We start from the raw sequence: 12,078 nt of genomic DNA on the forward strand, positions 1-12,078 counted from the left end.
GTACATTTTGAACTATAAAGCACTTTGGTTAAAAAAAGACTACCGCAGGAACTAGGCGTTTAAATCATTCACTAAACTTTGTCGTAGAAGTTTGAAACAATCTATAACTAGACACTATTTGGAGTTATTTATCAGCTATAACTCAATTAAACTAGAACAAGAGTGGCGCTGACTGGTGTGTTACTCTTGTATCTTACAAGGTAGCGTTGGAGTTTTATATTTATTTGAAATAATTTATTACCTTAAAAAAGAAATGTATATTCGGATAACCTTTTTTTAATAAGTAAAATGTTTGTGATTGCGACACACTAAAACCGTACGTCCGTACCGAATCACAGCTAAACCAATTGAAGGGAATGATATTTTATTTTTATTATTATTATTATTCTCCCAACCAGGTACGTTTTTTTTTTCATTTATGTTTTTCTCGATCTAATCGAATATCTTTACGATAATATACCCTAATTTGATGGGTGTTTCTAGCATGATGTTTATATTTAGTATTATGAAACATCTATATATTCTAATATGGTCATAAAGATCTCAAGTGTTTGATATATTCTTCTTGTCGCAAAAACCAAAAATGAATAGGTGCGGCTCTCAGCAAACCACCTTGGTTGGTTCTGTTGGCGTTGTTTGCCCTAAGCCTCACCGGCTTGGGTTCTTCAATTCTTCCTATGTTCCCGCCGACGAACCCATCGGAGGAACTGAACTTCTGGATATAATCCTTACCAAGGTAACTTCTAGATGATTCCATTTTCTCAATTCAAGTGTAAAATTTAAAAAAAAATGTTTCTTTTGTTACTGATATAGTAGATTTATATATGCAAATGAGCTAGTTTTTTTATGTGAACTTTTTATATTCAGTTACTCCTGCTGGCAAATTTTGATTTTTCTTGTATAAACAGGGGAGCTATGATGTGGAGACAACCAATTTTGAGCTAGCTTCATCTTCGCCGTTCTTTTTCGGGTCTCCGCCCACCAGGCCTTCGAATCCCCTGATTCAGGATGCTCAATTCAGCAACAATAACAATAGCTTTGTTCCTATACTAGCAATTCCAGAAGGAGCAGCTGCACCTTCACCACCACCCTCCGCCGCCGCTCGTAGGAACAAGCAAGCTGCTGTGAGGATTGAAGGCTTCAATTGCTGCAGCAGCATCTCTGCTGTAGCTTAGGTAAATTCTGTCGCAGAGATGATGAGAAAACAACCACAACAAAGTAAAAGACGTAAAAATTTGAGATTTTTGGGTAAATTTTGGCCTTGTACATATAGAGTGAAAGAAAATGAGTTATATTTTCCAGTCATTCGAATCCTGTTTGTGAATATGTTTATTAGGTGATGAATGAGTGTTCATTTGATATCGGAAAAATAAGTAGTAAACTGAGTAACCCAAAGAGGAGAGATAGGCCAATTGATTGTCCTCTTTCCATTGGGATTAATTAGGGTTCTTTTTTAGAATTAGGCCAAGTTATGAGTTGAGTATGTAATGTAGTGTGAGAGTCTCAAAAGAGAGACTTATTCTTTGCTACTGAAAAAGTTTGTCACTCTATCCCAGTCATTTGTAATTGTAATCCGAAGGTCGAAGTAGAGCAGAAGATAGTCTTATTAGACAAATTTTATTCATATTGTGTTTATTCTACGGCTGGTGATAATTTCTTTTTCAGTAGTGCTACTGATTTCTTTATACTTCTGCTGTATGGTTGCTAGGAAGCACGTGCAATGGGCTTCTTTTGTCCAGCTTTGATATCAACAATGTAATTGTAGTACTGTTTTACATATAGCTTTATGAAAAGTCCATTTAATGGCGTTCTTATTGCCACTACTATGTGATTCTGCTGAGGATTCTGAACTTATCTAATAGCTAACAATGACTTGAGCCATGGCATTCCTAGGTTAGTGTTCTTTATTTAGCTCAGATAGCATTTATTTCGTATATATTTGATGTCTTTTGAATAAAAATGCTGTTGCTTTGAGGAATTAGTGTAAATTGAACCCATTTTCATGCAAATAAGATTAGAAAACAAAATTATGTAGTCTTTGAATAGGAATGGAAATGGATATCTCTTTATGTTCATTTTCAGCAGTTATGTAATCCGTAACGCCTCTTTCATTGAGTAAGATAAATCAAAATATAACACTTAATACTGGGAACTTTTGATAATGGATCCTCCCAAAAAAATAAAACTCAAGCAGGTGCAAAGAGACCAACGGAGGGCTTGACTAAAGCTACGGAATTTCAAATTCTTTCCATGAGAAGTAAGCGAATAACCAGGAAGCTTTATAGGTTTCTTCTTCGTTCCTTCCCTGATTGCATCATTAGATAAATTAGTTAATAGTTGTGGAGGAGAGATACCCGTTTAAATTAAATGCAGGATGTGTTTAAACAACTAAATCTTGCTGAATAGGCAACCTTTTAAATATGACGATTTTACATCTTGTGACTTAAAACTTCTCAAGGATTTTATATTTCATTATTCCCCTCTACTTTTTTGCCCCCTCTTTCGAGTTTTTTATTCTAGCTAATAGGTTTTTTTGGGTTAAAATTGTCCAAATATTGTTTGCTAGATTAAGTATTGTGTACTTGGTGTTCTCTGTAAGGTTTTACACTATGCAGCTTAAAGATCGGTTATTCAGATTTCCCAAGATAAAGCATCATGCCAACATGACCCAATATCTTTGTTCTATTAGAGGCATTGTTTGGTATATTGGAGTTTCTAAGCCATCTAATGTGGATCCGGCTGATATCAAGGGAGCCGTGGGTGCTGAAATTGCGCAGTCACATTGTGGGCACTTTCATGTGCTACCTGCTGTTGATGAACTTGCAGGCTTTCAGACTTTCAGGTCCAAAGTTTATAAAGCTGAATTATTATGGCATGCTGAGATCATTGTGAGGCTTGAACTCTCTGTTAGCTCTGGTATAACGTAAAATGTTATCCAATCACCTTTGTTAAAACTTTAAACATTTAGTGAGGAGACACTTTTATTTATTTATTTATTTATTTTGTGGCTGCAGCAATATGTTTAGATATCTTATGCTGTGTTTTAACAGTCATAAAGAGCCAATTAACACTAAATAAGCTGTGCAATCTGCAAACGGACACCATCAAGTTGAGGATTGATAACATTGCCAAGGTGGTGCTGGCCTATAAAACCTTATTTGGTGAATAGCTGTTTCTTTAAGTCATAAGCAATGAATGAATCAATTCTTTTATGGATGTTTTGATCTGTTGTACATCATGTGCAGATTGGTGATCACACAACATATGACTTCATTGAGAAGAAAGAGGTTGTTTTTGTACTGGATGATTAGAAGAATCGCACCAAGCAAAGCACTTCTCTTTTTCTCTTTATAACCAAGAAATCTCCGAGGGCCAGTGGCACACGGTTCGAAACTCGGTGGATAATGGGTCCGCCCCTCTACCCTTCTCTACTTAATACAAGGCTTTTGTCTGTAGTAGAGTTCGAACTACTCCAAGCAAAGCATCAAGTTCCCAATGAAAGATCAGCTGGGGGATAGTCATGCTGTTTAGAGCACTACCATATGTAATTACATGTACCATAAGTAAGGTCTGTCTAGACTAGCACTGCCGTTTAGTTTTTGCTTGTGCTGTTAGCAACTGTTAATAGCAGCATCGTTTACCTCTCACTTGGCTACAACACTGTACACATGTTATTACATTGTGTTTTTAAATTGAGCTCAAGTCAAACTCTTACCGAGTTTTCCTACCCAAATGGCCGTATGTAAATGTGATTTTTTACTTTTATAGATTCTTTTCTCAAACTCAAAGTCGAACAAAACCGATTCTATTTACCAATAAGTTGAACTGAAAAAAGCAAAATTTTCACTCTGTCATGTTTTTCAGCTTAAGCCAAATATGCTCATCCCTTTGTATAGGGTTCTGTTTGAGTTTAATATACACTAGTATTAGCACCCGCGCATATACGCTGACACTAACCATATCAAATATTTGAGTTATTTGGATTATATGTAAATAATCTTAAATTTTAAATTTTCTCGATAAATATAGATAATCATCGGGTATTAATTAAGCAACACTACATGAAAAAGATTAAATATTTCTCAAATCTCCTAGTTATAATTCTATTTTTCTTTTTTGGTATAATTCTCGTCGGTATCATTGGATCTTAAAAATAGTCATGAAGCAAACTAATAATTCATATTTATGGCAAAACAATCAAAGGTTGAGACTATGAAGGACTCTTTGGATATGACTTGACTCTTTTACTACTATTTGAACTCTTATTTGGTATGTTGTTATCTTTCAAAAATATTTCTATTTTGAAATTCCAATTTCTAGAACTTTATATATATTTCAATAATGATTATATTTATAATGATGCAAGTAAATATATTATCCTTAATTTAAAATTTACTTTAATCGGCTATCTAAAAATGTAAATGATTCTTAGCCGGTGAAACTTTATTTCAGTATGACTCCATTTTGAGTTTATCGATATCTCTAGCCACAGATCTTGAATTTTGAATTTTGAATACCCTATGTATACATATTTTTTGTTCTTTGAATCATTAAATATTAAGTTAGTTGATTGTTATTATATAACATTGCATATATTGTCTTAAAATTATCAAATAGTTTTTTCTCGACACAATACTTGGTTTAACCTCAATGCAAACTACTCAAATTGCATTTACATTCAAATTTGAATATCATATCAATTTGTTAGTAATAGTGATTTTTTAAAAACGACACACAATGTAAATTAAAAAAAAAAAATCAAAGATATCCTTGTCTTATAATCTATGTATTTGAGTTGAAAAAAATATTTGAAATCAATACGATCAGCTTCCAAATTGTTTGTACTCAACAAAGATGAAACAAAAGAAGAAATTCGTTGTCATCTCTTATTTCTGGTTTTTAGATTTTCATACATATTTTTTATATATTTATTTTCTTTTCTCTTATTTTTTTTATGTCTTTCTTTCTTTTATTACAAAAAGTTTATTTATTTTGCTATAAAAGGATGATTTTTATTGAAATTGTCTACATAAGAATTTTATTTATGGTTTTAGTCTTTGGTTAAAATTCTTTCATGTTTTTCGTTTGGCTTTATCTAATCAACCTAAATAGGTGCTCACACAACCACTTAAATTAAAAAAATTAAAGGATGTGTAATTTTATATATAATTCATATATAATATGTGTATAATCGTGTGTTATCGGTATATCATCTATGTATATTAGCTATAAAAAGTAAACAATAAATCTTGCCGGATATTTATGTAAATACTCCATAAGATTTCGGTTTCTTGATTTTATCCATTATATGACTTTTATTATAATAATTTTAAAAACTCTCTACTAAAATTCAAAAATATCTTATCTTTTTATTTTTAAAATTACATTATATTTTAAAAAATAATCCAATTTCAAAATAATTTGTTTACACTTATAAAACAAATTCACGTCATACTAATTTTTTTTAAAATATACTTTTTGTTACACTTGAAAATCGCTATAGAAACTATCAATTAGAAACCAATATCTCTCTTGCTGAATTCAAGGAAAAAAATCTTTCACATAATCTAATGATTCAAAACTAATATTCTTCAACAAAAAAAATATTATACCCTTACAATGTTGGCTTGACTGCAGCTAATTGAAGAGGTTTCAGCTTATACCCTTCAATTCCTAGAAGGTGCTAAATTGAAATTAATGATAGCAATTGTATAGCCAAATTTTTGTTATTTGTTTGATGTCCATTTATACAAATTGACTCTTCAAACAAATATTCTTCAAAAAGGAAAAATTTAACTTTTTTTTAATATTGACTGATTTTTGTGTTGTTTCTTTCTCCAGCATGTAGGTTACTTCTTTATATATATATATATATATATTTATTTATTCGATTTTTAAACTCTTTTTTGTTATCTGGATGAACATAGACGTGTACGCTATATATTACATTTAGTTTAAAAGAAATTCGCTTTATTCAAATCTAACTATAGTGTTTTAAAGAAATATAATTATAGTGTTTTAAATGTGAAAGGATTCTATAGCTATATGAACTAGTTTTTTTTTTCTTTTTTGCCAGAGGTGAAGTAATATTTAAATAATTAGAAAAGATAACAAAAATTCCTAACATGATTGCATGTGATCATTACCCAAATTAAGTATGATAACATGATAACAAAAGATAAATTTCTTTTTTGTTTTAATTCAAATTTAAAAATTTTATCTATAAATTCAAAATTATCTTTTAATTCAAATTCAGTTTTTAAACACATACACTCACACACACACACACACACACACACACACACACACACACTTGTATTCCTATTTGATTAACGTAATCAAATATAGAATAAAGTTACCATATACTATTGGCATATATTAGCTTGCCACTTGGCTTAACCATAATGCCAAATATAAATAGTAACTTTATCCCTTTAATATAGATATATAGATTATATATGTAAGTAAACTTTTATTCGATTTTTAAACTATTTTTTGTTATCCGGACGTGTATCATGTATATTACATTTATTTTAAAAGAAATTCTCTTTATTCAAATCTAGTTATAGTATTTTAAAGAACTATAATTATAGGGTTTTAAATGTGAAAGGATTCTATAGTTATATGGAGTAGTTTTTTTTTTTTTTTTTTGTCGAGGCGAAGTAGTATTTAAATAATTAGAAAAGATAACAAAAGTTTCTAACATGATTGCATATCATCATACCCGAATTAAGTATGATAACATGATAATAAAAGATAATTTTTTTTAATTTTAATTCAAATTTAAAAACTTTATCTATAAATTCAAAATTATCCTTTAATTCAAATTCAATTTTTACACACACACACACTTGTATTTCTATTTGATTAACGTAGTCAAATATAGAATACAATTACCATATACTATTGGTATTTATTAGCTTGCCACTTAACTTAACCACAATGCCAAAATATATATGGTAATTTTATTCCTTTAATATATATATATAGATTATAGATTTATTATTTTATTCTATTTGTGTCTCAATTTTTCATTTTCACGTCAGAATGTCTTAAGAGCCCGTTTGGACAGAAATGTTTTTCTTTTTTTGAAAAAAAATTCACTTTTTCCGAAATCAACGTTTATTTATAAAATTTTCAATTTTCACTTGAAGATGCATTTTGAAAATTTTTGAAAATTTGAAAAACTCCAAAAAACTGTTTTTCAAAATTTTCACTCAAATCACTCACAAAACTTAAAAAACAACACAAAATAATATTCATGTACAAATACAACTCTAAATTTCAAATACCATTTTCACTTGAAAAGTTTTTTTTCCCTATTTCGAAATTTTACAATTCTTATGTCCAAACGCCCACTTAAAGTAAGTGGAATGACTGTAGTACACAATTATGTGAGGATAGGCTAGGAAATTACCTTCTTTAATTGATCGAACAAATTTAGGTATGTGCGTACAACCGCATTTCTGCCTATCACAGAAAATACAATTGAATGTATCAAGTCGGGATAAATTTTATAAATGGTCATATAACTAATTTTTTTCATCAAAATCATATAACTTTATTTTTTCACACAAAAATCATAAAAACTTTTAATAACTCACAAAAAAACCACAGTGACTGAAAAATACAAATTTTAAGTATTATTTTCTTATTCCATGATTTGTTTTGTTTTTTATTTAGGTCTAATAAATAATAATCCAATTAAAATAGAAATGTCCCAACCCTACCCACTAATACTAAAAGTGATTCCTTCAAAACACGTCACTTCCATCTTCTATTTTTCTTTTCAAGATTTTCATTCAATTTTATAGCATTTTTGTTTCAAGTGATCTCTAATTATATCTTTTATTTTTTTCTTTTTTTGTCAGAATCTCATGCATTCCAAACTAATAAGTTTTTTCTGGGGGAAAAATTCATTTTTAGAATTATTTTAATATATGTATATGAGTATTGGGTCGGGTTTGGTTGGGTCATTCTTATTTTAAAGGAAAAAAAATACAAAAATGACAGGTCGGTCGAAACTAATTGCATTCGCTAAACAAAAAATATATATAATACGTATATTATATAATACACATATATAAATAAAACTCTACATAGTTTATCGGTTATTATTTTTTGGAGCGACTAAAAAAATATATATTTCTCTTATTTAAATTTGTTTATTATTTATTAAACTGAAAATAAAAAAACAAAAAAATGTGAAATAAGAAAATACTATCGGAAAATTATATTTTTGGTCATTATAATTTTCATGTGAGTTAGTGAAAGTTTTATGATTTTTATGCTAAAAAATAAAGTTATATAACTTTGATAAAAAAAATTATAGTTATATGAATCTATGAATCAAGTGCATAAACAAAGGTACATGATCTCACCCTCTTTAATTATAAATGAAATCATGGAGCTATTTCATGTAGTTTAAAGATAACAAAGAAAAGTCTAATGACTTGGGATTTAAGAATGTGGACGGTTTAATCCAAGGAGATAAAGTAGTAGTAGTAGTATAACTTGTGGAAAATGAAATTTACTCATTTAGTAAATGGATATCTATACACTAAGCATCTGATCATTATTTAATTCTTTTAGGTTGTCAATCTGTTGTTGATAAATAATATACAAGGCACAGTCAAACCAGAGCAAACTAGAGAAGAGTAGTTGATAAATCTGTTTGAGGGCAAATAAGTCACACCACAGTCGTAATTTTCAATGTTTTGTTAATAGGTCAAAGAGCTATTTGAACTGGTCTTGTGTTGTTACCTATCTGCATCAGATTGAGGGTGATTGGTGACTGTTGCACAATAAATTACTCTCAGTTTTTTTATTTTTACCGTTTGGAATTTTGTTTTTGTTCAATTTGTAACAATCTATTACGTACTCTAAAAAATAGAGTATATTTTAAGTTTTTGAGAAATTGCTGGTGATATATCCACGTGCAACACACTGAAAAACGTACAGAATCACACCATAACAATTTAATTAATACACCCTGGTTTTTATTTTTTATTTATTTTAATTTTTATGTCTCTCTCTCTCTCTCTCCTCCTGCACCTGTATGAATGGTGTGTCCCCAATCCTTTGGCTCTCTCTCTCTCTCTCTCTCTCTCTCTCTCCTCCGCCATTATTTTCTTCCCAAAAATCTCTCTCCTCCATTTTCGCCTTTCATAGGCACCACCAGTTCTCACCCACCTAGGTACCTTCTCTCTTTCCATTTTTGTATTTCTCTTTCTAATCCAATTAATTTTCCATAATTACATAGCCTATTTGATGGATGTTTCTACCATATTATATATATTTAGTAATATCAAACATATATATACAAATATGTATTAGTGGATATGGTCATAGAGATCTCAAGTGTTTGATAATATCTTTTCTTTGTCTTCTTTGTTGCTTCAGGCTTTAGATCTGTTGTGAAAACTAAAAAAATGAATAGATTCGCCTATCAGCAAACTGCCTTTGTGGGTTGTGTTGGAGTTGGAGATATGAGACGAGGAGATATCTCTGTGTGTGGTGGTGCCGTTGTTTGCCCCAAACCTCGCCGGATTGGGCTTTTTGATTCTTCCTATGTTCACTCCAACGAATCCATCAGATCAGAGGCTTGCGATTTGAAAGCCGGAACTGAACTTCTGGATATCATCCTCACCAAGGTAAAATTATTTGCGTTTTTCCTTTTTTTTTTTATTTTTTTTTATAAAAATAAAAGATCTAGTTTTGTGATGTGAACTGTTAACAATTCAATAATTTCCGCTGACAAATTTTGAATTTTTATGTTGTGTAAACAGGGAAATTATGATGAGGAGAAAACCAATTTTGAGATGGCTTCATCTCCGCCTTTTTATTTTGGGTCTCCACCTAGCAGGGTTTCGAATCCCCTGATTCAGGATTCCCAATTCAGCAACGACAATTTTGTTCCTATACTAGCAATTCCAGAAGCAGCTGCTGCATCACCACCACCTTCTTTTACCTCCACCGCCGCTTCCGCCTCCGCTCGTAAGAACGGAGGTGGCTGTGTTCCGGTGAAGTATGGGAACAAGCAAGCTGCTGTGAGGATTGAAGGCTTCAATTGCCGCAGCAGCATCTCTGCTGTTGCTTAGGTAAATCCCGATGTTAAACCAACCAAACACGTTAAAAAGAAGAGATTTTTGAGGGAGAGATGAGAAACCAAAACAAATTCGTTTTAGTCTTGTATATATAGAGTGAAAGAAAGTTACCATGAGTTATAATTTTCCAGTCATTCAAATCCTGTTTGTGAATATGTTTATTAGGTGATGAATGAGTGTTCATTTGATATTGGAAAAATAATAAGCTGAGTAACCCAAAGAGGAAAGATAGGCCAAAAGATTGTCCTCTTTCCTTTGGGATTATTAGGTTCTTCTTTTTAGCATTAGGCTAAGTTATGTAATCAGTATGTAATGTAGTGTGAGAGAGTCAAAAGAGAGACTTCTTCTTTGTGACTGAAAAAGTTGTCACTCTTGTACCTTCATTTGTAATTGTAATCCGAAGGAGACGAGAAGATAGTCTTGTTAGACTAAATTCTATTCATATTGTATTTAATCTACTACTAGTGCTAATTTCTTTAATGGATGTAAGGAAGCACGTGGCTAACTGTTCTTTGTTTAGCTTTGATTTTCATCAACTATGTAATTATATAATGTTTTAGTCATAGCTAGCTTTATGAAAAGTCCATTTAATGGCGTAATTATCGCAGCTACTATGTGATTCATGCTCGAGGGTTTTAAACTTATCGTAGTAGATTTGTTTGGTATAAAGAATTGAGATGCCAAGTTGAACAAGGCAAGTTGGGGGAGGAAAATACTTGATTTATGTGATGGAAACATTGGAGACTACGTGGATTTGGTTGTCTTCTAGCTTTTTATTGTTTGAATTAATTTGATTTTGTTGTATTGATTTGTCAGCTGAATTATGGACCCTTCCCTAGTATTAAGGCATAAAAGGTGCATAGGCGTGGGGTAGTATGTTTAGTATTTTGTTGTATTTTAGTGTCATTTTAAAGGAGACTTTAGATTGCTGACTAGTTTGTGATAGGCTAGGCTGGGTTTGCTCATGGGTTGGGCACCACTTTGGTAGACAAACACAATAAAAGGATGGCAAATTGGTGGGGTTTATGACGGCCTGCAATTTCTAAGAGGTGTGTGTGTCAAACTGTTATATATTATACAGATAACAAACTTTGGAGTATGTCCTGTGCCGACAGTGAGTCACGACTATTCGACTAAAGATATTATCGTTATTATGTGTTTGCTTTTGTGTAGTATTATAAAAAGATGCTTGAAACTAGGGACAGGTCTTGGCTCCCAAAGCTAGAGAATTGGGCGTGGTGTGTGAATTATAGCATATGTTTGGCTAAGCTTCTCCAAAAGTCTAAAGCGTCTTTTTATCAAAAAACAATAATTTTTTTTTTCAAAGTTAGAATTGTTTGGCCAAACTTTTAGAAGAAAAAAAGTGTTTTTGAGTAGAAGCAGAAATAATTTTGGAGAAGTAGAAAACAGTAATTTTTTTTTAAAAGTATTTTTTTGAAAAACACTTTTGAGAAGTAATTTTTAAAAGTTTAGCAAAACACTAATTGATGTTCAGAAGTGTTTTTCAAATTAATTAGTCAAATAAAAACTGCTAAAAAAACACTTCTCAAGATTAAGTATCAGGCTATTAGTCCATTTCACGATTTCGAACTCTATTTAGTGAGTTTTGAATCTTGCACCATTGCAGTGGCAGAAAACATAACTAGTCTTATGTTTATCACTGTGGCCAGTGTTTATACTTCCACAACCAACCCAACTGAGAATGATATCTCATCTTCTTTTGCTGTAGACCCCTTGTGTTTTTCACGAATATGTTTTGCTGGATTTGGCGGATTTCAGGCTGTTTTACCTTTTTCTTTTCTACTATTCTTTTTCTTTTGCGACAGCTACATAGCCAACCACCGAATTCCCCTCCCCCACCCCATTTTACTTTTACTTCTCTGTCGTAACTTTTTCATTTACCCGAATTCAGGACAAACTATGCTTCACGCTAGTGGAGTTTAAGATAGGAGCATCACTTTTATGGCAGCAA

The 12,078-nt window shown here is 31.2% G+C and overlaps 3 protein-coding genes across 6 annotated transcripts; all 3 read left to right on the top strand.

Annotated features, from left to right (window-relative positions):
* The first annotated feature begins 384 nt into the window (after positions 1–384).
* On the top strand, positions 385–10,564 carry LOC117272966 (uncharacterized). 2 transcript variants are annotated; one of them, XM_033652614.2, is made up of 3 exons: positions 385–736; positions 909–1,248; positions 10,154–10,564. In XM_033652614.2, the coding sequence occupies exons 1-2, from the start codon at positions 584–586 to the stop codon at positions 1,173–1,175; spliced, it is 420 nt and encodes a 139-aa protein (XP_033508505.1). In that variant the 5' UTR covers positions 385–583; the 3' UTR covers positions 1,176–1,248; positions 10,154–10,564. The 2 variants fall into 2 exon arrangements, with proteins under 2 accessions (XP_033508505.1, XP_070053831.1); XM_070197730.1 differs by lacking the exon at positions 10,154–10,564 and adding an exon at positions 2,690–3,733.
* Positions 1,255–3,733, top strand: LOC104120425 (uncharacterized). 2 transcript variants are annotated; one of them, XM_009632185.3, is made up of 3 exons: positions 1,255–2,916; positions 3,015–3,161; positions 3,246–3,733. In XM_009632185.3, the coding sequence occupies exons 1-3, from the start codon at positions 2,610–2,612 to the stop codon at positions 3,251–3,253; spliced, it is 462 nt and encodes a 153-aa protein (XP_009630480.1). In that variant the 5' UTR covers positions 1,255–2,609; the 3' UTR covers positions 3,254–3,733. The 2 variants fall into 2 exon arrangements, with proteins under 2 accessions (XP_009630480.1, XP_009630479.1); XM_009632184.3 differs by having other exon boundaries at positions 3,015–3,133.
* LOC104120428 (uncharacterized) lies at positions 9,017–10,564 on the top strand. 2 transcript variants are annotated; one of them, XM_009632188.4, is made up of 3 exons: positions 9,017–9,196; positions 9,403–9,653; positions 9,789–10,564. In XM_009632188.4, exons 2-3 carry the CDS (start codon positions 9,432–9,434, stop codon positions 10,098–10,100), a joined length of 534 nt encoding a protein of 177 aa, XP_009630483.1. In that variant the 5' UTR covers positions 9,017–9,196; positions 9,403–9,431; the 3' UTR covers positions 10,101–10,564. The 2 variants fall into 2 exon arrangements, with proteins under 2 accessions (XP_009630483.1, XP_070053829.1); XM_070197728.1 differs by lacking the exon at positions 9,017–9,196 and having other exon boundaries at positions 9,264–9,653.
* Positions 10,565–12,078: the final 1,514 nt, after the last annotated feature.

Source organism: Nicotiana tomentosiformis, chromosome 3, assembly GCF_000390325.3.
Source record: "Nicotiana tomentosiformis chromosome 3, ASM39032v3, whole genome shotgun sequence".
NCBI lineage: Eukaryota > Viridiplantae > Streptophyta > Magnoliopsida > Solanales > Solanaceae > Nicotiana > Nicotiana tomentosiformis.